Genomic DNA, 27,911 nt, shown 5'->3' with positions numbered 1-27,911 from the left:
ATAATGTCACACCCACAATATTATAATCACAATGCGTTAAAATCCTCCAAAAGGATCATCATGGCGAAAAGATCCAAGATCGTCATACCTTGGGTGATCAAGATCATAAATTCGCTGGCTTTCCGAGCTCCAAGGACTCGAAGGTTTCCGCACATGCCTTGGATATGTAGCATGGTTTTGGTTGGATTCGGTCTGGTCAATGAACGCCTCCATGCGGACGGTACCAATGGCATCGAAGTAATTACCAGTCCTCACGCTGGCCTCGGAGGTACGGCCACTGTTCGTAGGGGGAGGAGCATATGCTTCCAACGCGCCTTGCGTTGGAGGCATTAATGGCACGGTACCCTGATTGGAAAAGCTGCGGATCATGGGAATCCGAGGAGTCGTATTGCTGCGCTTCCGCGAATGGTTAGAGAACCGGGGAATCGTGGGTGGGTCAGCGGCATCTGCCATATCCACCTCTGCTGGGAGCTCTGGAACCGGCTCAGGATGTTTGAATGCTCGCTTCCCTCTCGGTCTTGGCCTTGGTCGGCCTTTGGCAATTCTTATAGAATCGCGGATGGGGTTGCGACGCAAAGTCGCAGTGGGCGCGGAAGATGCAAACTCCTCCCGCGGTATAGGCGGTAGAGCTGCGAGGTCGTGAAGGCCCATGGCGGAATGACTCAAAAATGACAGGGCAGTTAGCCAGACGTAATGCCGTTCGATGGTAGTGGCGGTGAACTTGAGGGCTCGTTCGGGGGTAAGGATGAGGATGGATCGGTTAAATTGATTTTGCGTGTCGAATCCCTTAGGTAAAGGGTTGTCGTCTTTGACATCAAGGACAGATTGAATCGTCACTGCTCGTGGTTAGCGACCTCCAGCATAAACTCATGGAAGGGAACCTACATTTTCTGCCGCTCTTGCCAAGTAACGCTGGTCCACTTGTTGGCTGCCTGCTACTCCACATAATCGCTCGCTCATACGGAGCCAGCCAAACCCATCGTTTGTGCCTTGATCCACTGTTGGCGATGTTCGCTGACACTTCTTCAGCATTCCGGCCTTCCCAGTTATCTTTGGCTTCACCAACCCCGCCGAAAGATCTCCTTCGACGAACGTACTTGAACATCCACTCTCCCACCATCGTTTGAGCAATAGCATCAACGACACTAGTTGGCTGGACCGATGTCGCCGTAGAATCATCTCGCTGGTGGGAAAACGCGCGTGTAGGGTGGCCGCTGTTATTGGATCGCCCTTGGCTTGCCCGCCTAATCCGCCGAGGAGTGGTAATATCGTTGAATGGGAGAGACGGATATTGAGGACTATCTGCCGCGCAGGAGGATGTTGACATGGTAGGTGACGATCGGGTTACAGGCCGGTCAGGCTCTGTCTGAGACATTGCGGCAGCAGACCGCACTCGCCGCAAAGTAGGTTGCCGAGTGATCGACGGCCGCCCTTGATCAGAAAATTTCCGGGGGTTCGAAGGAGTAGGACTCTGCTGATCATCGTTGCCCTTAACTGGGAATTTGCGCGAACTAAGTCGAATAGGGACGGGAAATGGGGGAGCTATACTAGAACCACCACTGGCGCTACCATCGAGACTCGGCTCGCTGGGGCTCCGTATTCTCTGGTGTGCAGCTGCCCCGTTGGATATCATGGCCGCTCTGCGTATGTCCTGTTGGCGTGTCCACAAGGGCGCTGCTCCTGTTCGCGGACTCATCCGAGAAGCTCTGCTTGGATTTTTCATCTCAAGATCGGCCGTTGCATCATATAAATGTGCTTCTGCATCCAGTATGTGCTCATCTATTTCCGTGGTCTCGTCTAAGCTAGGATATCCCTGAGTGGAAACCAATTTACCTCTTCTCAGAGTATATGAAGCGAACGGTCGATTTAGCAGCTCATCATCAGTGAAAGTATCTCTCACTCTAGGTGACGCTTCCTCATCACTTGGTTGGTCAAATCCGGCAAAGAGACTACTAGATCTCAGGGGCCGTCTTAAATCTGTCTTTGACTCAACAGACAACGGACCGTTGTCGTTGTTACCGGGGTAAGCTTGCACGTGCTCGTGAGGCTTGCTTCGTGCAGGTGCCTTGGCTGGGATAGGTGGTGGCGGTGGTACCTCTTTCCTCGTTCTTGGAGATGGGGCGTGATACGGCTGGATCGGAGGATCCTGGAGATTGGTACGAAGGGGTAAATCTGGGATGGCAGACGGTAGTAAACTCGCAGGCAATTTGATAGGCCGCTGATCGATTCGAATTTCCTCTGTCTGTATGCCCACAGTTCGGATATCGACGATGGGTTTCGAGTCAGTTTGGCAAGAAGCGCTCTTAGTTTGTGGTGGCAGAACCACACTCCCTCGGGGCGAAGAAGGCTCGGAGCATGGTGGATGAATTGCAATCATTGGGACCCCGATATCTGAGGAACTCCGACAGTTTTGAGGAAGGTTGGCGCGTTTCTCATGCATTTCAGGAGCAGTAAGTCGTTCTGTTTGGATGGACGTAGAGACCATGGCAGCCTGACCAGTGGTCTTCGATGGCGATGGTTCACCAAGCTCAGGAGTCCAAGGAGGAGTGGGCAAATCACCGACAGTTTGAGAAGATGTCGATACCATATTTACTGGAGCCATCCACGTGCTGCTGTCTCTCGTCTGGTACAAGACAGAGACGTCACGGCCTTCAGCATGCTTTTCACAGGCCACAGTCCCAGTCTCTAGTTGCAACTTCGGGGACAGAGGGGGCGAATATTGGATTCCAGCATCTTGATAGCAATAGCTCGCTGTCGTTGTTGCTGTTGGCGGTGGTTTCCAGGGACTACTCGGTTCCGACTTGAATCCAGAGCTATCTACACTATGGAGAGAGAGGCCCAGGATCTTCCTTGCCTTTACCCCCATTCCCATTGTGTGGGACAATTGTGAATGGACTGACGTTGGGCGTTCTTCCGGAAGTGCCTCGGGTGAATAAGGGGTAAAATCATCGTCGGGCAGTTCAAAATCGTCTTCCTCGTCGAATGCCAGTTCTTGCGCAAGGTTTATACCATCGTGTTTCGCACCTGGTATATTGACAACACTTGCCACAGAATACCGGAGATCATGGAGATCACTCCCGTCAGTGCTTACGCTTGTGACACTGGTCCGCCGTCTCCCTTGACTGCTTGAGTGGGCGCTCGCAGTATCACTGTCCTTCCCCATGGCTTCGTCTTTGGCCAAAGCAGCACCATCGTGGCTCTGTATCTGATGAAAATTCCCAGCTGCTTGGACCGCTGCCACTTCGGCCAAGACCACCTTGAGACGACCCTCAACAACATGGATCTTGCGTTCCAGGCTTCTACGTTCACCGTCCCAGAGTTCCTTATCGCGGTCCCAAAGCTTCAATGTCTTATCGACCTCGTCTTCTCGACTGCGGGCTTTCTTTTGCGCCTGGTCCAGTTTCTTTCGAACATCCGAGATATTCTCCAGCGCTTCATCCCTCTCCCTTGCGAGCTCCGTAAGAGCTGAGGAGGTACCCCCTTCCACAAGCTGTAACTGATGTTTGAGGGACCGCGTCTCCTTAGTACTCTGTGATAAACGCTCAGTGAGATCCTCAGCCTCTATGCGCGATTCATCCAGAGTTCGCTCCAGGACATCAATGGCCTTGGTTTTACTCTCCACGTCCCGCCGTAAAGACAAGATCTCCGAAACAAGTGAAGCATGTAGTGTTGGAGTAAACCTCCTGGGATCTAGGGGCGACAAAGTGTCCTCATATGTGACATCTTGGAAGTCTCGGCGTCCATCGAGGAAGAAACTCTGGTTTGATGGAGATGGTGGCGACGATGAGGGACCAGGAGAGGAATTTCCCCGGGAATGCATAGATGAACCTCTCCGAGGCGTGGTAGAGGGTGTGGGAAACACCTCTGCAGGGGAAATTTGGGAGACCGTCTCTGTTGCCATCACTTGATTATAGAAAATCAAGACTTGAGAGGCTTGTTGAAGCACAACAGCAACCGGGCTCGCACGCCTTATACCATTGAAGCGCTGCGCTATGCGGGGTCCATTTGACCTTTCGGATGCTACAGGTGGGTAGGAAACAAGGCGACAGGCGATATAGTCGCTATCCAGCAGCTATAGTTGCTGGTGAGATCTTCAGTACGGGATTTCTGGTTCGCGGCAATGAGCTGCGTCAGCTACTTGCACGCAAGAGTCGCGATGAACGTGGTTGGGAGGAAAGGCATACAGGCAGTAGACTTCCCACCTACACTTAGATCTAATTGCTACCCTCCCTCAAGCACGGAGAGGGCTTTACACACTCTTTCAGACTCCGTTTGGGGCCAGGGAGAACACAAAAAAGGAAGAAAAAGAGAACGGCAGAAAGAAAGAAAGAAAAGAAAGGAAAGAAAGGCAAAGGCAAATGGAATACTTCGAGAGCTTGAATTAACGCGCTTCACGAGCTTTCCTTAGCCACCCAGTAAAGGGGGAGGGAGGTATGAGAGAATTGAATTGGCTCGCCGACGCGGGGAGATGGAGGAGAAAGAATCGTAGATCGCGTTCAGGGACAGCAAAACAGACAGGCGGAGTCAGCAAGCAAGACTGACGTCTACCAAAGGTCTCATCGATCTCTAGACAGAAGGATCAGAGGAAGAAGGGACAAGGTCTACATTGTATGAGGAGACCCGTTAGATCAAGGCCGATCAAGAGCTAATGAGCCTTGCGGGCTGCGAGCAAAGAACTTGTCCGAGCATCGGGATGTGCACGACGTGAGGACAAGCCGTGGCTAAGATGCTAGAGCATTAGCTCTTCCAGGGGTGTTCGTTAGGGGGATGGGGAACTGAGTCCACGCTCCCGATTAGTGAGGAGGATCAAAAGAACGTCTCCACTTAAGCTACCAGTGAGAGCAAGTAGACTAATAGTAGAAGGTACGGGAGTAGGAGTAGTACAAAATAAAACTCCCGGGCATAGAAAGCGGGATGGTGAAAGAAGACGAATCAGAGCGCGCGTGATCGGCTGTGGATGCGAGAGTGATACTCGTAATTCCTGCAGCAGCCGGCAAGAAAACCATCGTATTCAAGCAAAGATTGGACAGGCCAATCGTCCTACTGGGCCAAAGGAAAAGAAGGAGGTTAGTAAAATGTGAAACACGGTAGAGGTCATCCGCTAGGCTGGCCAGCTTTTGGTGGTTAGGAGTAAAAAAAAAATAATAATAATAAAAGAAAATGAAAATGAAAATGGAAAAAGGAGACACTCCATCCAGCCAGTGGAAAGGGGACGGAGGAACGGTTAGACCAGTGATCGTCCAATTGTGTTAATCTAATTGTACAGAACAAAAGCAGAGTCGACTCCATAGTCCTTCGACTAGTTCAGTGGACTAAGTAAAGGAGATCCATTGAAAGTTGATTGCTGCTCAGGGGAGGTTCATGTCAACCTTTTGATTTTCGGACTAGTTTGAAGGGGTCCACAATTTGATATGTTTTTTTCGTTTTTCTTTTTTTTTTCTTTTGGTCTTTCTTTCTTTTACTTATTTCGGCCCCTCTTCCTTGTTATTGCTAGTGGATTAATTGAATTGGACAAGAGGAATAATTGGTGATTTTGGTCGCATTTCATGTTATTTGATTTCCTTGTATCTGTTTCCATGATCTTGCTTATACTCAAGCGTTGATTGTTACAATGGCTTCGTAACAACGTACGGAGTATGGAACTATTTACTATTTCCATCAATCCGATTTCTCCAGTTACTATCGACGTCGGTCTTTTCTTTTGGTTCTTTCTCTTTCTCTCGATCGAATCATACGATGTCTCCAGGGAAGGCAAACCGTTGGCTCTGTTGCCTCTCAAGTGATCGTCCATTGTAATTTCCCAAAGAGCCTGTGGTCCGTGTTTCAGCCTCTCCTAATTTAACCGTCATGTCACGTAGAGCATTTTGTTATAATTAGATTTGAGGTACGAAGTCAGATATCAATCCGATTAGCACCAGATACCTCGTATGTACGGAGTATAGTACAGATTGTACGTGTATATACTTCGTAGATAGTTGAGATTAATTAATTCATCCCGTCATCAGAGAAGTTGCCCCTGATTCAGCCGCCATTGGACATCACTGGGTTGTCAAGCCCAATTTTCCATCAGGAATACTTACATACTTAGGCACCTACATATGGGATGCGGGAGCAAGTCCGATGTTCTTTTATCCACCTTTTTTTTCTGGGTACACAAACTCACAAAGGAAGCACCCGAACAAAATCCTTGGGTCCTCCAAGCTCAGCTCTCCACTTCTTCCACTGTTCGGCGCCGAAATTTTCTGGGCAGTCTCCCCATTTCGGAAATTAGATCGGAGCTCCAGGCTGGCGACCCTTGCTGCGAAAGATTGGCCACTGGTCATTCTGTTGCTGATCCTTTGGGGTCAGGTATATGACCCCCAAAAAAAACATACATAGAGTAAGTAATGTAACCACTGCAATGCAATGTTCCTAGACAGAAGAAAGGAAAAGAAAAGGATAATCCTGACCCGGGAGGAGGAGCTACCCAAAGGATACTCCGTATAGAGGCTAGGTACCGAACAGTAACCTAGTACAAGTACATACCAACTTGTGACTGGCCTCGAGACTGGTAGGGTTTAATTTGAGGAGATAACCAACCCGTAGTGACCTATAATCTTTGGCTATTCATCAACAATTTGGTAGCTTCTCCGTTAGTCCTCCCACCGTTCGAACTTTACCTACCCGGCTTTCATATAGATACCTAGCTAGTTGGAAACTAGAACGTGTGCTTCCCCCGACTCAAAAAGCGAACGTGAGGGAAAAACTCACAATTAGGCCTTTGCCTACTGGACTAAGGCCAGAGCACTGTTCCTGATTCGCAACTGGGGCTCGTCGAGCGACCCACACGGCAAGACATACTTCTGTCTTTAGTTCAGGGGCAAAAAGTTGACAGGTCATTGTACAGTACGATAAATTAATATTAATATTAATATCAATATATTTATTATAACACTTGACGGTCGAGACTCAGCAAGGCTGCTGGCGTCTTTGTTCAACTGATATATCAAACGTCGTACAGGTATTACAGGCGGGGACGAAAAAAGAAAATAATATATATATATTATATATATAATAGAAAAACACCCGAGGAGTAAGAAAGAAGGTAAACCACTCCGTTGGGAATAGTCTTTTTGTTTCGTCCTTTTTTGCCCTGCGTGGGAGACTCCCATTGCCGAAGTTTCCTTCCGACGCCTTGTGTAACAAGAATTACAGATATCTTCATGCACATCCAAGACTAAAATACTAGTACGTAGTCGAAGAGACCAGGATTGCGCCGTTGAGGATCACCCAGCTTGCAGCTGTCAACGCGGATGAGGACCCAGTTCCGTCGCCGTCACTTGTCAGCTAACAATAAAGATATGCATTGCCCTCCATCTGCCGGCATCGCATAGTCACATAATTAATCTGAAGCAGCGAACAAGTGATGATAATGTGATGGATCTATTGATCACCTGTAGTTTGTGGAGTTAGTAATATAACCTTCTTTTCACTCTTTCAGATTGTGTGATGGTCTCGCTTCGCAGATGAACAGAATTGTGGCGAAGTCGCATTTCATCATTGCCCTTTCTCTCCATTACGAGTAGTAGTTGAAGTCATGGTGTTCTCATGATCCTGACTAAGCAACGACGAGTCGTTGGAAGGGCGAGGGCGATGACGTGAACATTAACAGTGAACCCGCATGATGGTATGTATGTACATATATGTACATAATTACTACCCTTGCATTCCAGACCTTACACTCCCTCTCAATAACTTAGCGTCAATGCCCTAGAATTAGGTCAATATATGTACGCTGTAAACAGGCCAAAGCTCACACAGCATGCCAATCGATATACTTCCCAAGGTCCTGTTCTTCGACGTATTCGGAACCGTTGTGGAATGGTGCCCGTCCGTCACGAGAGAGTTGAAAGACGCCGCTGAGCGCGCCCTTCATGATCCCCGCAAGCCTATTCCTCCGGATGAACGCGCACGGGTCTCACAGATGACTTTTACAGATTGGCTCTCAATTGCGGAAGATTGGCGACAGTCCTATGGACAGTTCACTGCCCAGTTTGACCCCTCTCAAGGCTTCGTTTCGGTCGATCAGCACCATTTCACTGCCCTGTCCAAGCTACTCCAGGAACGGAAGATCGGGAATCTCTTCACAGACAGCGAGAGATGGGATCTGTCGCTCTGCTGGCACCGACTTGCTCCATGGCCTGACAGCGTGCGAGGCCTGGAGCTGTTGAGCCGAAGATTCCGCACGTGCACCCTGTCAAACGGCAACGTCTCTCTGCTAGAGGACCTCCGGCGCTTTGGCTCCTTGCCTTTTACGGATATAGCCAGTGCAGAGGACTTTGGGGCGTATAAACCCTCGCCTCAGGTGTATCGCGGGGCAGCCGCCCGCTTCGACGTGGACCCCAGTCACTGCGCCCTGGTGGCAGCCCATCTCTCAGACCTGAAGGCCGCCAAAGCACAAGGTTTTCAGACAATCTACGTTGCACGGTCTAAAGAAGAGACGGAGGATATCGCTCAAGCAAAGCAAGAGGGGTATGTGGATCTTTGGATCGAGCTGAACACAGGTGGCTTCGTTGAGGTTGCACGGCAACTCGGCATTCAAGTAGCGATTAAGCTATGAACACATGGCATATATTCATTTACGATAATAGCAGGGCGAGATTATCTGACTCTCATATTTGTGATTTTTTGTGACAATGAAGCCACAGTATTGTACTATCCGATTAGAGTTAAGACAGGAAATGACGCTATGAGTCCAACATGAATGTTCTGCATCTCGGCCAATGAACCAACATACCACTCTACTGGCTGGTTGGTTTTGGGAGCGTGTTCGCCAACCCTTAAACTCATCTTATGCGTCACTGATGATTGCAATCGTTTACCCCTCATGATGACGCAGCGGGTAAAGTCATTGATTGCAACATAAGCACTTAAATTTGTCAGCCTATTGATTACAAATTCAGATCATTGAAGTCAGATGCGCCCAAGCCAACACATTTAAACTGCCTCTTGACTGTCATTTTACGTGTTCACCACCAAAGCTTTCGGAAAAGAGGAGCGTCATGACAGAGCAGGTATGTAGGGCATCTCATGCCACCGGAGTTTCCGTGCTAAGAAAGGCATTCAGGAACACGAAGTCTACCGTCACGCCGACGCTGATGGACACTTTCGGCGTAAAGCTTCGGTCTTTCGCTCGTCCGTGTCCAGTGATCCCGCGGCTGAATTCCCTGCCGAAAAAGACCGCTACGTCTTGTACTTGGGGTACGGCTGTCCATGGGCGCATCGGACTAACATCGTTCGATCACTCAAAGGTCTCGAGGAGATAATCCAGCTAGTGGTTTTGGATCCTGAGCTGGGGCCTGATGGGTGGTTCTTCTCAGGTCGGTGGGGTTCGGCAGAGAAGGATCCTCTGTATGGGTTCACGCAACTGAGACAGCTTTATTTCAAAGCAAATCCGGCGTACGAAGGGCGATACACCATCCCGGTACTGTGGGACAAGAAGAAAGGAACAATCGTGAATAATGAGAGCAGCGAGATTATTCGGATGTTCTATACCGAATTTGACCATCTGCTTCCAGATGAGTTGCGTGAAATCAACAGGCCGGGTGGAGGATTTTACCCTCAGCCTTTGAGAAAAGATATTGATGAGATGAATGATTGGGTGTACCATCAGATCAACAATGGGGTATACAAGACGGGGTTCGCAACAACACAGGAAGCCTACAAGGAGAATATCTATCCGTTGTTCGAGGCGCTAGATCGTATCGAAAACCACCTAGCGCAGCCAGGACACCAGCCATATCTGTTCGGCGAAAACATAACCGAGGCCGATATTCGCCTGTACACAACCATTGCCCGGTTCGACGTGGCGTACTATCTGATCTTTAAATGTAACCTCAAGATGATACGACATGATTATCCACGAATCCATGATTGGTATCGTCGGTTGTACTTTGACGAGTCCAAGCGGACGCGGGGGGGTGCCTTTAAGAAGACAACATATTTTGACATTGTAAGCAGCGTTCTTGGAGATTTAGCTGACTTGACCAAATCGCTAATTCTAGCCTGCAGTACAAATTTGGCTACCTGAAGGCAATTGGCAAACGGACAGGCAGCTCGCAGTTGATCATCCCTGCTGGTCCGTCACCAGATATCTTGCCACTGGAGGATCAGTAGTGCAGTTCTAGCACAAGGCGGCGTTTCAAGTCAAGTCTTGTCTTTATAGTGCGACAGCGCTGGAGAGTATACGAGGTGGAATTGGCAAACTGATATGCGAAACATGGCGCATCCTCCAGCAGGGTACTGTATATATGGCCCCGCATATTGAACCTCCTCGACCACTTATAGCACCGAAATAATACGACATAACTTAGGTGATCTTCACAATGATGGTCAACGTTGTAGTTCGTGCATAATACCGTGTTAGAACTAGGGCGGAGTGACTGTGCTCCCAGCATCTCGGGTGTTGGGCATCAAGAGGATGATCTCGTGGGTCTTGACCCAAGCCATGACGTTGGGTATGCTATTATCAACCCATCTATTAGTGATCAGCGCGGAGAATACTCCCGAGCAATTCAATTCAATGGGCTATTGATATTCACTATTGTCGCATACAGGACATGGGTACCCCAGCCCCAGATCAGCGGCGGAAACGCCACATACTCCGTACTCAAAGGTAAACGTACTTACATTTTTTTTTTCTAAAGCTATGGTCCCTAACGCATATCGGATCCGACAAAGTCTGCCCGAGTCTCGACTCGACGATCGAGGTTGCAACTTGACAGGGCAAAGGCTCGGCACCATTAATGGCGTCTGTTATACGCCGTGATTCAAAGCTAGTTAGGAGGCAGTGCTGCGTGACGAATCTAGGGGAACGCAACTCCTGATTGTCTCCTATGCAATGTGAGAGACTTCGAAACGACCAGATACATACAAGCTATTAGTACCCACCCAGCAAGATCCATTCGTCGTAAGCAAGGAAGGTCAGCTGTCAATCACGCACATTAGGCTCACCGTTGTTAGTAGCCGCCTACATCTGAAGCCCATGCACGCATATACCTCCTACAGTCTCGTAGCACAGAATGTTGTAGCCACACGCCTAAGTACCATGTTAGTTCCAACAGGATTCGAAAGCATTACACTAGGCAGCAGTTGCCCAACGTAGCGGAATGCCCCTGACCAAGGTGATTAGAAAGTGCATCTTGTCTTCATTCTTCGATAGCGTTGATTATAGAGCACCCTACGGGTTACAATGTAGAATTGTCGCCTCAGTTGACAAGATGTATTGATATAAGTAGCTAACGATTCCGAAAATATGCTTCGAGATGTATAAATAGAAGTAGTAGGTCATTGGTGAGCATCCCATTACCTAGAAGCCATTACGGGTACCAGGTCAACAAATCATTTCGAGCCAGTTTGATTAGGATAAGACGACTATTGAGAGCTAGTAGCTCAGACAGATATCTACTTGCACGTTTCCGGACCACTGTAGTCTTAGCTACCCACGTGGAAAATGGGGCGGGAGATTACTGTGGATGCCAGCGTAATGTACGGAGTACTATGTATGTTATTATAGTAACTTAAAAAAAAAAAAAGAAAGAAAGAAAGAAAGAAATATACTAATAATAATAATCAAATAAAAATAAAATTGAAAAAAAACGTTCGGTCGGTAGGTATGCACCGGAATGGCCTAGATCTGGTTAGTCTTGCTACTACTTCCGAGGACCGCGCCGTGATATCCACAGATGGGTAAGATGTACAAAATCGAAACCCTCAAGTTCTCACCAAGCCTGTTGTCCAGTTTTCTGGGTACATACATACCTTAATCTCGCGGGCTTTACCACTTTAGGTCTGCTTGTCCGCTTAAATTCCTCGCCTCTCCTTCCCATTTTCTCTTTTAAGCTAACAAATATACGGAGTTCTACCGAGGTTCTCGTCTCTATGAGGCGGATCCCAGCTGGTTAGTCGTCCGTCGGACCAGTTAGCTACCGCCTTATGGATGGATTAATATCTTTAGTCTTCAAAAGTGGACATATCAAAGTAATGTTGCGGCTTGACTTGCTTCCTGAGTCCAGCCGGCGGGCAACCAATGCTGCATAGCATAAGCACAAGTGCACAAAACCAATACTCTTCACGTATCTTATGTTTCTAGTCGCCAGGGGATATCGACGCCGCATGTGAACGTTCAACCACCCACCTTAGGGACCGTTGGCATCGACTTCGTAAATCCATCCATGTAGTTTGCAGTTCTTCGGAAGCAAAGAAAGCTCGGAATTTAGTCAACGCGGCAAGAATCTGATCTCCAGCTACGCTGATCACTGAAACTGTGACCTCAGGCTTCAGAAATTAGTGGAGAGTGTCTACTGGGAATCAATGTAATGGGTGACTTGAGATTTCTAGTCGGTGTTAGATACCTTCCACCCAGATGATCGTTGCAGTGCTGTGGAGGAAGGTCTATGCCTTGTTTGTGCAGCTACCATTGTGTTGGAGAGCTAACTCTCTGCCGCAGGGTATGGCTCCACTACGGCCGGCCAAAATAAATAAATAAAATGAAATAAAATAATATTTAAAAGAAGAAGAAGAAGAAGAAGAAGAAGAAGAAGAAATAGAAAATGCAAAGACAACAACCTACATTGGAGGGGAACCGACCAAGCTACAGAGTACAGAATAGGGTTTCCCATTCTAACCTTTCCTCGCTGTTTTCTTACCTGGATTTTAGACTCCTTCCTGTTCATCAACAAAATGTTGTCGGTGTGTGATGCACAAAAAACAGAAGAAGAAGCAGGGGTGTGGCAATTGGGTACGCCGACATTGGAGAGAAACATCAGACAAGTGACAACAAGATCTTCAGGTTCTGAAAATATATGTTCATGCTGCCTACGGCTTGAGTATTCCAGTAATGATATGATGACTAACTATGCCTGTCTGTTCCAGTAACTAAACCGATGAGATGATTAATCCCTGTTAGCCCGTGGAACCTTATTTAACCAGCGATGGACCGGCCCGGCACTGGGTATCGAACGGATTCTCCGGCAGGGTGTGCAATAGCAGGGATCTAGGGGGAGAAAAGAAAGAAAGAAAACAAAAGGAAAAATGAATTTCGTCGTCGTCATTTCGCTTATTACTACACTGTAGCATTCTAGAATTCCAATCAAATGGTACGGAGTACATACTGCATATAGTACCGCTAACTCCCTAGGAGAAAATCTTCAATGATATAATAGGGGTAAGATGGACCCCACTATAGGTAATTATCATGGAACTTTCTTCGTCGAACGAATTTATCGCTAAGCCCAGATGGGGCGGTTTTTTTTTTCTTTTTCTTTTTCTTCCATTTTTTTTTTTTTTCTTTTTCGATTTCACATGCCGATGGCAATGTCAGCAAATGTCAATCGAGAAGCAAAAGAAAGAGGAGCGAGGAGGGGAAAAGAAATAAGAGAGAGTAAAAAAAAAAGATCGGCTATCTGATGGGGAAAAGGTGTTAACATGCAAGTGTGAACAATGCATACGTTGTCGCAATGTCCCACGGTCATTCTCATATTTTGGGATCACCATAAGATATAACAAGACTGCTTTAAGAGTCCAAGAAATACTTATACAGCACTAAAATCCCTAAGCTTACGACAAACCACGTATTAGGTATTCCCGGGAATTAGGAAGATTGGTTTTAGCCTGACCACCAGGGGCCGCGGAATGTTCTATCTTCCTTCCCCGTGTGGACCTGCAAAGACTCGTGATGGTCGCTGCACCGGCGAAATCTACTGTCTCCCCTCTCTATTATTCTGCCCAATAAAATAAGCACACTTTGGGAGGGGGTGAATCAATAAAATGAAAAGATAAAATAAAATAAAATAAAATAAAAGAAGAGAAAAAAACTGTTCTTTGATCATGATACTTGGTATGCGTTAGTCGGAATATATGATCACCGGTACAGTACAGAGCTGATTTAACGGCCTCACTGCCTGACCTGGGCATGACCATATCTGAAGGATGGATCAATTCCTATTGCCGCAATCACACATAAGTACAGGGAAGCATGAATGTACAATCCCAATTGTGCTAGTGGGGAGCACCCTGAGCTTAGTGTTACCATACGCCCACCTCGTGTCTACCCGAAACTGTTTCGACCAAGCCGAATGGACTTTCTTGGACTTGAATGTGGGACGGATCAAAGAGACCAGAACTGTGCTAGGGGTAGGAATTTTGCGTTGAAGAAACGGCCCTAAGGCCTAATAGATCGACCAGAATACCTTACGTAGTACCGAATGATTGGGAAGAAGTCTTGGGAGCTGTTATAGAACTATGATACTATTCATAAGCTTCGAAGGGCAAGGATTGATCTTACGTACTTACTCCTGTCAATCCTATTCCTGTGACCATCCCACCAGAATTGACCTTGTATATGATGGAGAATAATCAGTGTCTAGACAGATGGTACCTGGGCGATGCAATGATTAGGGTTGGGTACCCGGGAACTTGATACAGTCAATCAAACGTTAAAAATTGGGGATTGCATCATTTCCAATGTGACTTGAGTGACACTCTATGCCTTGCCAATGTAAGTACAAGTTTTGTATTTTGATAGTATCCAGGCACGGTACCTTTTAGAAATAAGAGAGAGGAAAAAAAAAGTTTACCCATCATCACCCATCCATACATCATCCCGGAAGGAATCCCCACTCACTCTGCGCGGGTCCATCTGCATGTCCAATCCACCAAATGCAGTTCCAGTTCCAGCTTCAAGCCCCAGACACTAAGTAACTCTCATATGCTTTTAGGTCTTAGGTTTTCTTACACACTCTTTGCCCCCTCTTGCTGCTGCTTCTGTCGGTTTCTACTTTCCTTCCCCTCTTCGTCGCTCTCACCTTTCTTAACTGTCCTCCTGTCAGCTTTCTCCACCCAGTCTGTTAAGTTAATGAACAAACGATTAACGCCCAACTTGGGATATTAATCAATTAGCGCATAGAGTAAGTTAATTATTTTAAGAAGGTAGGAAGGTGTAAAAAATAAAAATAAAAATAGAATAAAGAGAGCGAGACAGAGAGAGAAAAGAGAGAAGCCGAAGACGACGAAGCCATCTATACCCACCAACTCCTCCTAACTAAACACGCTAACCCAAAACTAAGAGACGGCTCTTGGTCTCCGACAGGGATCATTGTCTCCAACGCCTCATTTCATTATCTATTTTGCGATTCTATTCTATTCGTCTTTTTTTTTTTTTTTTCGTTTTCCTTTTTTCTTGACTCTCTAGAAACACCTTGCCCCCCTTCCTCTTTCTCATATTGAAATTTTGTTATCCTATCCAGTTTCTCCCTCTTCTTACACCTTCAGATCTCTCATACTGATACTTCACCGTGAGGTTCCGTGGGTATTCTTTTGGTTTCGCCCCCCCCCCCCCCTCTCATCCATTCTGTTACTTGCTGGCCAAGCCTTTCTTACCTCCTGGGAACCGGCGCCTGCTCCCCTCCCCCTCCGTTCACGAACGAGATAAGAGAAAGGCTCGTTAAAACACTTTTCCCAATATTATCGTACATACACCTACATACTCGTACATCGACTGTTGGCGATCGCTCTTGTAGGTATCGCCTCTTCTCCCTTTTCCCCCTCACGTGGCGGAAACAGTTTGAGGCAAAACAAAACCTCTGCGTGTTTTATCACAAGAAACTCTGACAAGCATCCACTCGTCTTACTTTGTTTTGCGTCTGTTTGACTTTTTTCTTTTATCTTATATATTTCCACGTTGCGCGGAGTTGCGAACAGCTTCAGTTAGCGGATTACTTCCGGTTGTACTCCCGTATCGTCCTGCAGCTGGTGGCCGCTTATTTGCGAACTGCTCCAATCCTAATTGGGGGGTTGTTCTTTTCTTCTCTTTTTGGCCCTTGAACTCTTCCCTTTAAAGGACAGTCTTGGTCACAGAAGAAGAAGAAGGGAAAAGAAAAGAAAAGGGAAAAAAATATCCTTTTGTTTTTCTCATTCACTCGACTGATCTAATTTGTCTTCAAATTCTTTACCCTACATCTTCTAAGGTACGTGGGCTATTTATTGTCTGAATTGGGGGAATTAATCGCTCCCTTGGTTTTCGGTGTGGGTATGTGCTTAGACGGCAGTCTAAAGTATCGACGATAATTCCGGTGGCTAATCGCGCACTACCAAAATAGCCGTTCTTTGGATTCCTACGTTCCCGTGTCCGTGCTCAATCTGGAGCATCCCATAGATCTCTTTTCTTCTTTTTCCTTTTCGACCTTCCTCCTTTTCGACTCTTTGGCCCACCCCGCCATTCCGTTTTGTTTATACGCCAGATACCCAATTTTCCCTTCCTTTTCTTGACGCCTACCGCTCTATAATCAGTCGCCATGTCGGGGAAAATGACACTCTACAAGTTGGTGGTGCTGGGGGATGGTGGTGTCGGAAAAACGGCGCTCACAATTCAGGTTAGCCCTTCACCTCTCCGTCTCTGGTCGTGACCCATATAACTAAACAAGTGGACTCTCGTAATTTCGGTCAATAGTTATGTTTAAACCATTTCGTCGAGACGTACGATCCAACGATCGAAGATTCGTATCGAAAGCAGGTGGTGATCGATCAGCAATCATGCATGTTGGAAGTGTTAGATACCGCAGGCCAGGAAGAATACACAGCACTTAGGGATCAGTGGATCCGTGATGGTGAAGGGTTTGTGCTTGTTTACAGTATCACCTCACGAGCCTCTTTTTCGAGAATACAGAAGTTTTACAACCAGATCAAAATGGTCAAAGAATCAGCCAGCTCAGGCTCTCCCACCGGCGCCAGCTATCTAGCCTCCCCGATCAACAATCCCTCCGGACCTCCGCTTCCTGTTCCCGTGATGCTGGTTGGTAATAAGAGCGATAAAGCTGTTGAGCGAGCAGTGTCCGCGCAGGAAGGCCAGGCCCTAGCCAAGGACCTGGGCTGCGAGTTTGTTGAAGCGTCTGCGAAAAATTGCATCAATGTCGAAAAAGCTTTCTACGACGTGGTTCGGATGCTCAGGCAGCAACGGCAACAACAACAAGGAGGACGCTCACAGGATCGCCGACCCACTGGCTTGGGTCCCATGCGCGACCGTGATGCTGGTCCAGAATACCCGAAGTCCTTCCGGACTGACCGCGGTGGGCGGCATCGGGGCTCAATAAAATGCACCATTCTGTGAATCAAGCCTGTCTTGCTGGTCGAGTTACACCCTAGCCATGGCTAGCCGCCCAAAGGAATGAAAGGGCCCTTTGTGCACGTTTTTGTGATCAGTCGTGGATGTCGGTTCCACTCCTTATTCTTCTTTGGCCTTATCTACGAGAGCCCATGCGAGCCTTCTTCATGACAATATCCTCACTTGTTTATATTGACCGCGAATCTTCATGGTCTTATGGCTCTGTACCCAGCGCCTTGCTCTGTCTTTTTTCTTCCTCCCCGCTTCCTTTGCTTCATTTTCTTCTCTCTCTCTCTCTCTCTCTCTCTCTCTCTCTTTTGCCTTCCCCCCTCCCCCCCCCCTTCCTCTTTACCTCCCCTATTTTTCTTAATAACTCAACTTGTTGAGATGCAATGGTTGGTGGTGAATATGCTTGATGCATGATATATGTTTACAATGTGGGAGGCGATCTCTCTGGACCATCTTAGGGTGTTTCGGCTACGGAAGGTTTTGTGTCTGAAGAGGCCGGGAGCCGCTGGGGCCTTGGAAGAACACGTCTATTTTTTCTGTTTTCGCCCATATTCATTTTCGTTACCGCTGGCTTATTACCCGCCTCCCGAATCCTTATCTGCCTTTACGACACCTTTGTTACACAACAGTCACGCTGGAGGACGGGAATTTTCGATATGAGCAGAAGAATAGAGAGGGGGTTGGTTTATGGGATGAGCGGACGGCTTCCTGAAAGAATGGAGATGGATATGTGGTTTTTGAAGGAAGCCAGACGGTGGTAGTCCACAGTTTAGCAGGCATTGCGATATGATACCCTACGGTTGAGCTTTGAGTTGCGATTTTTGATGCATTTGCGAGTAACTACTAGGTACTACTAGAAGGGAAAAAAGAAAAGAGGTCCGATTTATTTTATCACATCGCTTTCGCCTATAAATTACTACGGAAGGGAAACAAAAAAAGAAGAAAAGAAAAGAAAGAAAAGTGGAAAATACTACGCAAATGGAACGAAAATGGATGGATATCTCGCTGTGCTTGCAATGACTGGACTAGGTGACTGCAGAGTATATCCAAGTACCAATATATTGTATTTATTTCAATGCGGGCGATCGATTGATTTAAATCGGGCTCGAAAGTGCGGGGAAAGCTTCTATTACCTGCCCACCCTTACCTCGGTTCTCCTCTCCTCTCCACACAACCTACGAAAGTTGGATATTACTTTACGAGCATTCATGTCAGGTTGCTTCATTCGTCCCGATTCGTGTTCGTTTCCCTGCGCCCGGAGGTTCGAAAATCAACGAACCAACCGATTGGGCGTGAAGACACTGATCCGCTACTCCGAATTTGAGCAGGATTTCGGATGCCAGGACAAACACCTTACTCATACCGTTTTTTCCAATTTGGGCCCTAAGAATGAGACCCATAACGTCCCCGCACGTCTACTCCTTTGCTAGCCGCGGAATGCGATGGTGACCGACAGTACTACTAACCGCGGCGGCGTCCACCTGCAGGAAGACGCCTCAGTAGCTCCAGAGCCTTTCCAAATTTTATTGAATGCCTGCTTTTGGGCTTTATGATTACTACTAGTAACTAGTTAGTTGTCTTTCACATTCCGCCCTTTTTTTCATTTTGCTTGCTCGCTTCCCCTCTCCCCCTCGACTACCTTCATCCTATGGTCACAATCCATCATGTCACGTCATCCACAGCAGCTGGTGCACGGCTCTTCTCTTCGGGACCCGGAGAGCTTCTGGTCTCATCATGCAGAGCAGCTTTACTGGCACCGGAAACCATCCCATGTGATTAGCCGACATACCAAATCTCTTCCCAGCGGTACTAGCCACGACCATTGGTCCTGGTTCCCCGACGGCGAGATCTCTACGACCTACAACTGCGTCGACCGTCACGTGGAGAATGGTAACGGTGACAATGTTGCTATTATTTGGGACTCCCCGGTAACGGGGACGAAAGAGAAATATACCTACCGACAGCTGTTAGAGGAGGTTGAGGTCTTGGCGGGTGTATTACGAGAAGAAGGAGTGCGCAAGGGTGATGTAGTCATTATTTACAGTATGCCATTTCACTTCTTTTGCTCTTGTCCTGGTCCTGTTTGACTCTCCTAAGTACGAAGGAAGTTGACTATTTCCAGTGCCCATGATTCCAGCCGCGCTCATTGCAGCATTGGCGATTTCTCGACTGGGGGCAATCCATGCAGCCGTGTTTGGCGGGTTTGCGGCCAAGTCCCTCGCACAGCGGATTGAAGCTGCCAGGCCACGAGCCATCATGACAGCATCATGTGGTATAGAAGGGTCTAAGGGCCCTGTTGCCTATAGACCATTAGTCGAGGGGGCTATTGAGGCAAGTAGCTTTAAGCCTGAAAAGGTCATTGTTTGGCAAAGAGATCAACTGCGGTGGAATCGACCCGATAAGCTGGGTGGACAGCGCAACTGGCAACGGTTGGTCAAAAGCGCACGCATGCGTGGCATCAAAGCCGGACCGGTACCTGTGGCTAGCACGGATGGATTGTATATTATATACACCAGCGGTACGATCCAATGTCTTGGAAATGACGTTTCATTGGTATAACTGACAAGAATACGCAGGTACCACCGGGCTGCCAAAGGGAGTTGTCCGAGAGGCTGGCGGACATGCAGTCGGATTGCATCTGTCCATTAGGTATCTATTTGGTATTCAGGGCCCAGGGGATGTAATGTTCTGCGCTTCTGATATCGGGTGGGTAGTCGGCCACTCCTACATCTTATACGCACCCCTTTTGGTTGGCGCAACTACAGTACTCTTCGAAGGAAAGCCCGTGGGAACCCCAGATGCGGGAACATTCTGGAGGGTTATCGAGGAACACAGGGCCAACGTCCTATTCACAGCACCTACGGCCATGCGTGCCATCCGAAAGGATGATCCAGACAATAAGTTCTTCGAGGAGGTGGCCCGTCGAGGTGGCCTGAAGCATTTCAGAGCTCTTTTTCTCGCCGGTGAGAGGAGCGAGCCCAGTATTGTTCAGGTGTATCAGGATCTATTATCCCGTCATGCCGCCCCTGGTGCCATTGTCGTAGATAATTGGTGGTCATCCGAATCAGGTTCACCTATCTCTGGGCTGGCACTAAGAAGCACAGCTGGAATGACGTTGGGTGATGACAAGGAAGTAATGCCGCTGGCTATTCGACCGGGGTCGGCCGGATTGCCAATGCCGGGGTTTGACGTTCGGATTGTTGATGATGAAGGCCGAGAAGTTCCCCGAGGGACGATGGGCAACATCGTCCTAAATATGCCATTGGCTCCCACAGCTTTTACCCGATTGTTTAATGATGACGAGAGATTCTACAAGGGATATCTCAAGCGCTTTTCGGGTAGATGGGTGGACACAGGGGACGCAGGTATGATCGACCAGGATGGGTACATTCATGTCATGGCGCGAACGGACGATATCATCAATGTGGCTGCGCATCGGTTTAGTACAGGTATACATCTCTAACACTGGTCGTGATCTTTCATTAGCTCACGTAATTTGATATAGGCGCAATTGAACAGGCCATTCTGTCACATCCAGAGGTCGGCGAGGCCAGCGTTGTTGGCATACCGGACACACTGAAGGGACACCTTCCTTTTGCCTTTATACAGCCACGGACTGCATCTGCCGCCCTGCCAGCGACACCTACCCCAGAGCTGTTCAACGCGATCAATCAACGAGTCCGTGAGCAGATCGGAGCAATCGCATCGCTCGGAGGCATGATACAGGGACGCGGGATGATCCCGAAGACACGCAGCGGCAAGACATTGCGGCGAGTATTGCGGGAGCTGCTCGAACACGGGGTGCGCGGGGATTATGGGGCCCCGGTGAGCATCCCGCCGACAGTGGAGGACGCTGATGTAGTGGAAATAGCGCGAAGCAAAGTGCGAGAGTACTTTGAAGAGAAACAACGAAGCCGAGCCAAATTGTAGATAGATGGCCAGAGCTGTACAGCCTCGGACGCAACCTATATAGTGGGAAAGGCAATCAAGGACAAGCTACTCTAAGAGGTTTTCTCGGAAGGCACAAAATCTGTATGAACCAAACCGTAATGAGCTATTATTAAGTCTGTAAGGTATACACAGGAAAGCCGAACTTCCAGCAGGCACTAGAGCCATCAAGATCAATATTAACAGAAAAAGCCGTAAAGAGATATCAAAAAAAATACAATATGTATGGTATCGGTCGTATCACCAGTAAACAGTGGTCTAGACACTCCAACAAGAGTTCAAAAAGAATTTAATAACTCCGTCATCATAGTCAAATACATATATGCGATATGTTCTCACCTGCGGAGAATGCAAGTAACATATGAATCGCAATCATGAAGACGGACGCCGAGAAATAAGGACTCAAAAGGGGTAATAGAGAAAAAGCAATCAATCCGTCCATCCGTCGAAGTTCAAATCAGTTTACAGCAGGACAGCAGCGAGACCGAAGACGGTCGCGAGACCGGCACCGGCGCCAACAGCCGCGCGAGAGCCACCGCTAGTGAAGAGAGGGACAGCGGGGGTGGTAGCGGAGCCGGTGGGGGAGACATCAGAGGGACCGGAAGCAGAAGGAGCAGGAGGAGCGTTGGTGGAAGCAGGCTTGGTGGGGTGAGCCAGAGGGGTCGAGGACAGAGGGGTGGAGGAGATGACGATGCTGCTGCTGCTGGGGCGCTTGATGATGGAGCTGCTGCTAGGAGTAGCCTTGGAGCTGCTGGGGACGCCGGGAACGCTTGGAACGACGGGAATAACGGGAGAGCTGGGGGTAGAGCTGCCAACAGGGTTGACGCCAGTGGGAGTGCCAGCAGGAGGGGCGGTGCTGGAGCTGTGATTGTGTGAGCTTGATGATCTATACAGAATGGAAGGCGCCGATATATAACATACCACTTGTTGCACTCAGTCACGGTCGAGGTGATGAGAGGACGAGTGGTGGTGTAGCCCTATTATTCGATCAGTATGGTTCCGCCATGGTGAGAATGAAGAACATCTGGTGAAGAACATACAGCAGGGATGCTGATAGACTCGGTGGGAGAAACACCGATGGCATCGGTGGACTTAGGGCAGTAAGTGGCGGTTTCGGTAACAATAACAGTGCGCACTTCCTCAGCGACAACACCAGCGGCCACAGCGGCGAAAACAGCAGCGACGGAGAAACGCATTTTGTTTATTTGTTAAATTTTCTGTCCAAAGAACGGCGAATATGAAATTAAAGGTTGGATTTTTGTTTTATATCGTTGGTAGACTTTCTCCCCGAAGGTAAAGAGTGACGTGAAATAAAGAATGTACTCGGTAGGGACCGGAATAAATGTATAGAGATTGACAGGCTTGGGGGGTGGGAAAGGAGAGGGAGGAAGAGGAGAAGGGGAGAGAAGACTTAATTAATATAATAAATTGAGACAAAGGGGACTAGTAGAACTAAACTAACGTTTAATTACATCCTACTACTTCTGTACTAGCGATGGTGTACACAAACCGTGTGTGGCAATTACAACAGAGACGTCCTGGATTGGATGATCGATCCCGCGTTTCCATATCCACTCAGATCCACTATTATGCACACATCCAGGCACCAGGAACAGAACCCCCTTTTCCTTTCCAATTTTATTATGTTTTTGTGGTTTTGTACTCCACGTTCTTCGCCGCGTGTTCCTGGCAGTAGGTACTACATACGTACTAGCCTTGTTTGCTTGCTTGCTTGCTATGTTTGAGGTTGAGCCACCTTGGTTTAAGAGCCATCTCATATTACTCTGTGATCTTTCAAACCTCCCCGTCTTCCTTCCTGACTGATCACCTCCTCTACCTAGGTATGTACTGTACGTACATATACAGACATACATAATCACTGAACCCAGTTCCCCGTACCCAACAGAGTTTTTCTTATTCGCCCTGAGGATCATTGCCCGGTTCAGTGACCTCCTGGGGCCCAACTCTAAGATATGGTCTATCATTCGTTCAGCGGCACCCAATTACAACTGGTACGACGACGCAATTATTGAGATTGCCCTCCTGTTCTATTTTTTGCGTTGCTCGGATCCAGTCAGGGTTCAAAGCGTGAATAGAGCACAGGACCACAGGTATCCTTCACCAGTGCATCGACTAAGCACTATTCGAACGTCATGGATCTAGGTTTTCATGAGCTGGCAAAACCACTGGCGTGTCTGGCCAATATCTGTAGATTTGAGTGTACTCCGTAAGGTGTCCTGCAAGGCCAAAATACACCTATGATCTGACCGATAATATCATATTGTCGGGCGTCGCTATGCCGAATATCCCCCAACTTGTGCGTAAGGATCATCCGGTCTAGATTCCCAAAGACTTTTCGAACAGTCGGATGGCCTCCAAGCAAGGATGGTAGAGAGACTACTTGCTGTAAAGATAGCTTGAGATCGACAGATTGACATTGGTACTAGAGTACTGCTAAGGACAAGGGTTCATGGCTAATAAAGACATCGGTGCCCTGGACATCCCTGACGATCGAGTCGAGACTCGGCTTCTCAAACGGGAGAAGGCAAATCAGGCAACAAAGAGGATTGCAATCATAGTCATGATATGTGAGATACTATATAACATTTTCCAAACATGGAGTCTTCGTCGGTATATCCAGTATAACACAACCTCCAATCCGATCGCTCATTGCCCCAAAATGGATGGTGAACGGCGGGACACTTCAGCATCGCCCGGGAAAAGCCAGCAGAGCCGTCCTTTCCACGAGAACTGACAAGTTATAACCTTTTCTTCATCTTGGATTTAGTTGTGTGAAAAAGAAAAAGAAAAAAAGAAGTCGGAGTTCGGGATCGGAAAGTCCATAATAAATAAGCGAGCGGAATGGAATAACTACTGATCCGATTACCGGAGATGCTAACCCGTAAATCGACTAGTGTGTTGCTTTCCGCGGGCAACGGTATCACCGCGCGGTTAGTTGTCCGATGATAGGACAGCATGCGGCGGTTATTCCTCCATTACTTCTCATTAAATTCCGATCTATTTCCTCTCTCCCCTCCTTTTGTTCTACTGTAGACTCGTCTTGTCTTTTGCAAGGAAGTACGACAGGAGATTCAAAATGCTGAGCCGCTGTGGTCGCCAGGCTTTGCGATTGATCCCGCGCACGGGAAGCTCTTCCAGAGCTATCGCCATCACTACTCAACTCCGACCGGCTGCTCCCTTGTGTGTCTCCAGCTCAATTTCTCAGAGCCGGAGTGTGTCATCCTCCAGTCGTGATGGACAGCAACATGTATGTGCCCTGTAATCTTAATCGCACCTGAACGATCAAGCAAACGTGCGCAGATGTGACAAAGTCCCATACTAACGTCATCTCCGCAGTTGCTCTCCGCACACCTCGAGGAGGAAGACCCCACAATCTACAATATTCTCCAGAAGGTCAATCCTCCCCATTGCAGAATTGTCCTACTGTTGTCAGTAGTACTGATGTGTATTTGCAGGAGAAAAAACGTCAAAAGCACTTTATCAACCTGATCCCTTCGGAGAACTTCACTTCACAAGCGGTCCTTGATGCCCTGGGCAGTGTGATGCAAAGTCAGTCCAACATTCCGACCTATGTGCGCTGCGCCCAACTAATCAGCTACCAGACAAGTATTCAGAGGGTTATCCCGGTGCCAGATACTACGGAGGAAATGAGCACATCGACGAGTCGGAGAGGTTATGTCAACAGCGTGCCTTGGAGACCTTCCGGCTCAATCCCGAAGAATGGGGCGTGAATGTTCAACGTAAGCTTCCTCCATTAGCGTCTAATATTGGAGTCTTGGCTGATGATTAAACAGCACTTTCCGGCTCTCCCGCGAACTTGTATGCCATCTCCGCCCTTCTCAACACGCATGACCGCCTGATGGGCCTGGACTTGCCTCATGGTGGTCACTTGTCACATGGTTATCAGACACCCACCAAGAAGATTTCATTCATCTCGAAATACTTTGAGACCCTTCCTTACCGCCTTGATGAGTCGACTGGTCTCATTGATTACGACGCCCTCGAGAAGCAGGCGTTGCTCTATCGTCCAAAGCTCATTATTGCCGGTACTTCGGCCTATAGCCGATTAATCGACTACCCTCGGATGCGCCAGATCGCAGACGCAGCTGGTGCATACCTTCTCAGTGACATGGCCCACATATCTGGACTGGTTGCTGCGGATGTACTTCCCTCGCCTTTCACTCACTCTGATGTGGTAACAACGACTACTCACAAGTCCCTGCGTGGGCCCCGTGGTGCCATGATCTTCTACCGCAAGGGTGTCCGCCGGACGGACAAGAAGGGCAACCCGGAGATGTACGACTTAGAGAATCCTATCAATGCCTCCGTCTTCCCGGGCCACCAGGGTGGGCCTCATAACCACACCATTACTGCTCTAGCAGTTGCACTGAAGCAGGCCCAGTCAACCGAGTTCAAGACTTACCAGGAAACCGTCTTAGCCAACGCTAAGGCATTGGCTGACCGACTTGGCAGCCCTCTCAGCAATGGGGGTTTGGGATACAACATTGTGTCCGGTGGAACGGATAACCACCTGGTCCTCGTGGATCTGAAGAACCGTGGGGTTGATGGAGCCCGTGTTGAACGTGTTCTAGAGCTCTGCGGCGTTGCTAGCAACAAGAACACCGTTCCGGGAGATCGGTCGGCTTTGAAGCCCGGTGGTCTCCGCCTGGGTACTCCTGCCATGACTACCCGTGGCTTCCAGCCCGAGGACTTCCGCCGCGTGGCCGATATCGTTGATCGCGCGGTCATTATCACCCAAAAGCTGGACAAGGCTGCCAAGGAGAGCGCTGCGGCTAAGGGCGTTAAGAACCCGAACACTGTCAAGGCCTTCCTGGAATATGTTGGTGAGGGTGAGGAGATTTCAGAGATTGTGCTCTTGCGGCAGGAAGTTGAGGACTGGGTGGGAACTTTCAGCCTCCCTTGGAAGGACGAGTAACCGGCTTTTCTACGAAGTCTATGAAATAAGGCACTGATCGGGTTTAAATCAATTATCGCGGGAGTTATATGAGCATTAACATTAACGTTTTCATTTTGCAATTTGATGTGTGTATGTACGATGTACCAAAATTTATTCAAAGCCTCTTAAAACCTCCATGGCGGTATATTGTAAGATTGAATGCAGCGGAAACATTAACCTGTCATGGACAGGGGTCCCGGCTTGGCAGTCGTTATCTTTTTGTCAACACTTTGTAACGTGAGGTTACTTCCGGCCTTCGGTATGTACCCTAGAATGATGTGAGTATATTAAGCGCAAGCGCTAGCTCAAAGTTTACCGTAAAAACCAATCTCTCCGTCTCGTCCAACAACACTTGCAGTTTTCTCAGGCAATTCAGGCAAAGCAAACAGGCTCCCGCCATGGAAATCAGCCAGGTAAGGACCTCCAACATCATCTCCCCCAGTTCAATACAGTGGAACTCATCTCCTTAGCTGTACATATACCCCATCAAATCCCTTAGGGAGGTAGCCGTTCCCGAGGCTGTCCTCACCAGCACCGGCTTTGAGTATGACCGACGTTTCATGCTCCTCAAGGTCAACCAAGGCGATGGTGGTGTTGAAACCCTCCAGAACATGCATATACCGCATTTCCCCGAAATGAGTTTGTTTCTAACGGACATCGTATTCCCAACCGAGGGTAAAAAAAATGGAAAGATCATTGTGACATATCGCCCACCAGGCGTGAAAGACAACGGTAATCCTCAGATCACAACGTTGGAGGTCCCATTAGAACCAGATGTGCAGGGTTTGGAAGAATTGACAGTTACAATGCATCAAAGTTCGACAAGAGGTTATCATATGGGTAGCAAATATAACGACTGGTTTAGCCAGTGTTTCGGGTACAAGGTGGTCCTTGTATACCTGGGCCCACATTGGAGGAGGGTCTTAGGAAGTTTCCCACCGGGTAAAAGTCAGGCACACCGTGAACAGGCGACTCCACTTGTTTCTAAACGGTCGGTGACCGTCTTAGCTCTTCTAAGCTTGCTTCTGAACATTGGTGTACCGCTTGGGCAGAGAGAAATTAGTTCGTTCACTCTCCTTGTCCTAGTGACTATAACCGTTGCTGTTCTCGTGACCATTGGTGCTAATAGATACGGGTCTGGATGCGGTGAAAGGAAGGAAGAAAGAATTACCTTTGCCGATACGGCACCGTATCTTATGATATCAGAGACCTCGGTAGACAACGTGTCTGCCCGCTTGGCTGGCGACAAGGCAATGGACCTGAGAAAAACCCGGCCAAACATTGTCATTTCGGGTGCTAAAACGGCTTTCGAGGAGGATTTCTGGGCGGAGCTGATAGTGGGGGAAAAAATTCGACTCCTATTGACGGCGAATTGCATCCGATGCCAGAGCCTCAATGTTGACTATATGACAGGAAAAATGGGAACAGGAGACAGCGGCAACATTCTCAAGAAGCTGATGAAAGACCGGAGGGTAGACAAGGGCGCGAGGTTCTCCCCCGTGTTTGGAAGGTATCTATTCCTAGACCGGGACTGCGAGAATGCCTCTATTCGGGTAGGAGAAGAGGTGACTGTATCCAGAAGGGTGGAGGAGCGGACAACATATGGTGAGCATAACCTTCTATTTGTGAGCTAGCTCCTTCCTTGTGGTTACTTACTATGTTCAGATTGGCCTGGCCTGACGAATTAGATTGTAATTTACGTGTAGCCATGCCGGGTCTAGTGTTTCGTGGCGGCTAAGGCCGATATACAGAACCTAAAACTAAGCGCTTATCAACAGTTAGATTCAATATACGACTTATGTATGTCCCGTTAATATAACTACATTGGATGATGAGTAG

The 27,911-nt window shown here is 48.2% G+C and overlaps 8 protein-coding genes across 8 annotated transcripts; 5 read left to right on the top strand and 3 right to left on the bottom strand.

Annotated features, from left to right (window-relative positions):
* Nucleotides 1-36: 36 nt before the first annotated feature.
* F9C07_6042 (putative nuclear migration protein) lies at nt 37-3,901 on the bottom strand (the record flags this gene model as incomplete). The annotated part of the gene is made up of 2 exons (XM_041287288.1): nt 37-836; nt 886-3,901. The coding sequence occupies 2 exons, from the start codon at nt 3,899-3,901 to the stop codon at nt 37-39; spliced, it is 3,816 nt and encodes a 1,271-aa protein (XP_041150573.1).
* A 3,900-nt stretch (nt 3,902-7,801) lies between these two features.
* On the top strand, nt 7,802-10,069 carry F9C07_2063595 (HAD-like domain-containing protein; the record flags this gene model as incomplete). Its single annotated transcript, XM_041287291.2, has 2 exons — nt 7,802-8,543; nt 9,099-10,069. The coding sequence occupies 2 exons, from the start codon at nt 7,802-7,804 to the stop codon at nt 10,067-10,069; spliced, it is 1,713 nt and encodes a 570-aa protein (XP_041150572.2).
* A 3,995-nt stretch (nt 10,070-14,064) lies between these two features.
* F9C07_6039 (uncharacterized protein) lies at nt 14,065-14,640 on the bottom strand (the record flags this gene model as incomplete). The annotated part of the gene is made up of 3 exons (XM_071511424.1): nt 14,065-14,161; nt 14,234-14,267; nt 14,616-14,640. The coding sequence occupies 3 exons, from the start codon at nt 14,638-14,640 to the stop codon at nt 14,065-14,067; spliced, it is 156 nt and encodes a 51-aa protein (XP_071367087.1).
* Nucleotides 14,641-16,331: 1,691 nt separating this feature from the next.
* On the top strand, nt 16,332-17,143 carry rasB (ras small monomeric GTPase RasB; the record flags this gene model as incomplete). Its single annotated transcript, XM_041294905.1, has 2 exons — nt 16,332-16,409; nt 16,487-17,143. The coding sequence occupies 2 exons, from the start codon at nt 16,332-16,334 to the stop codon at nt 17,141-17,143; spliced, it is 735 nt and encodes a 244-aa protein (XP_041150570.1).
* A 277-nt stretch (nt 17,144-17,420) lies between these two features.
* F9C07_2281150 (acyl-coenzyme A synthetase) lies at nt 17,421-21,154 on the top strand. Its single transcript, XM_041294904.2, has 4 exons — nt 17,421-19,189; nt 19,269-19,664; nt 19,723-20,595; nt 20,652-21,154. Exons 1-4 carry the CDS (start codon nt 18,811-18,813, stop codon nt 21,074-21,076), a joined length of 2,073 nt encoding a protein of 690 aa, XP_041150569.1. The 5' UTR covers nt 17,421-18,810; the 3' UTR covers nt 21,077-21,154.
* Nucleotides 21,155-21,556: 402 nt separating this feature from the next.
* Nucleotides 21,557-22,290, bottom strand: F9C07_6036 (uncharacterized protein; the record flags this gene model as incomplete). Its single annotated transcript, XM_041294909.1, has 3 exons — nt 21,557-21,956; nt 22,016-22,071; nt 22,135-22,290. The coding sequence occupies 3 exons, from the start codon at nt 22,288-22,290 to the stop codon at nt 21,557-21,559; spliced, it is 612 nt and encodes a 203-aa protein (XP_041150568.1).
* A 1,750-nt stretch (nt 22,291-24,040) lies between these two features.
* Nucleotides 24,041-26,210, top strand: F9C07_2281148 (putative cytosolic hydroxymethyltransferase). The gene is made up of 5 exons (XM_041294903.2): nt 24,041-24,362; nt 24,452-24,508; nt 24,571-24,664; nt 24,718-24,855; nt 24,910-26,210. The coding sequence occupies exons 1-5, from the start codon at nt 24,192-24,194 to the stop codon at nt 26,049-26,051; spliced, it is 1,602 nt and encodes a 533-aa protein (XP_041150567.1). The 5' UTR covers nt 24,041-24,191; the 3' UTR covers nt 26,052-26,210.
* Nucleotides 26,211-26,255: 45 nt separating this feature from the next.
* On the top strand, nt 26,256-27,760 carry F9C07_2062105 (MOSC domain protein; the record flags this gene model as incomplete). The annotated part of the gene is made up of 4 exons (XM_071508660.1): nt 26,256-26,331; nt 26,440-26,485; nt 26,572-27,677; nt 27,738-27,760. 4 exons carry the CDS (start codon nt 26,256-26,258, stop codon nt 27,758-27,760), a joined length of 1,251 nt encoding a protein of 416 aa, XP_071367086.1.
* Between the last annotated feature and the right edge of the window lie 151 nt (nt 27,761-27,911).

Source organism: Aspergillus flavus, chromosome 7 (genome assembly GCF_009017415.1).
Source record: "Aspergillus flavus chromosome 7, complete sequence".
Classification (NCBI taxonomy): domain Eukaryota; kingdom Fungi; phylum Ascomycota; class Eurotiomycetes; order Eurotiales; family Aspergillaceae; genus Aspergillus; species Aspergillus flavus.
The sequence above is the reverse complement of the archived record's forward strand: the minus strand, read 5'-3'. Positions and strand labels throughout refer to the sequence as shown.

Coding starts and splice junctions, on each gene's coding strand:
- F9C07_2281150 (XM_041294904.2), top strand. CDS start 18,811: ATGTCACGTCATCCACAGCAGCTGGTGCACGGCTCTTCTCTTCGGGAC. Junction 19,190..19,268: donor TGATGTAGTCATTATTTACA/GTATGCCATTTC, acceptor GACTATTTCCAG/TGCCCATGATTCCAGCCGCG. Junction 20,596..20,651: donor TGCGCATCGGTTTAGTACAG/GTATACATCTCT, acceptor AATTTGATATAG/GCGCAATTGAACAGGCCATT.
- F9C07_2281148 (XM_041294903.2), top strand. CDS start 24,192: ATGCTGAGCCGCTGTGGTCGCCAGGCTTTGCGATTGATCCCGCGCACG. Junction 24,509..24,570: donor TCTACAATATTCTCCAGAAG/GTCAATCCTCCC, acceptor GTGTATTTGCAG/GAGAAAAAACGTCAAAAGCA. Junction 24,856..24,909: donor ATGGGGCGTGAATGTTCAAC/GTAAGCTTCCTC, acceptor ATGATTAAACAG/CACTTTCCGGCTCTCCCGCG.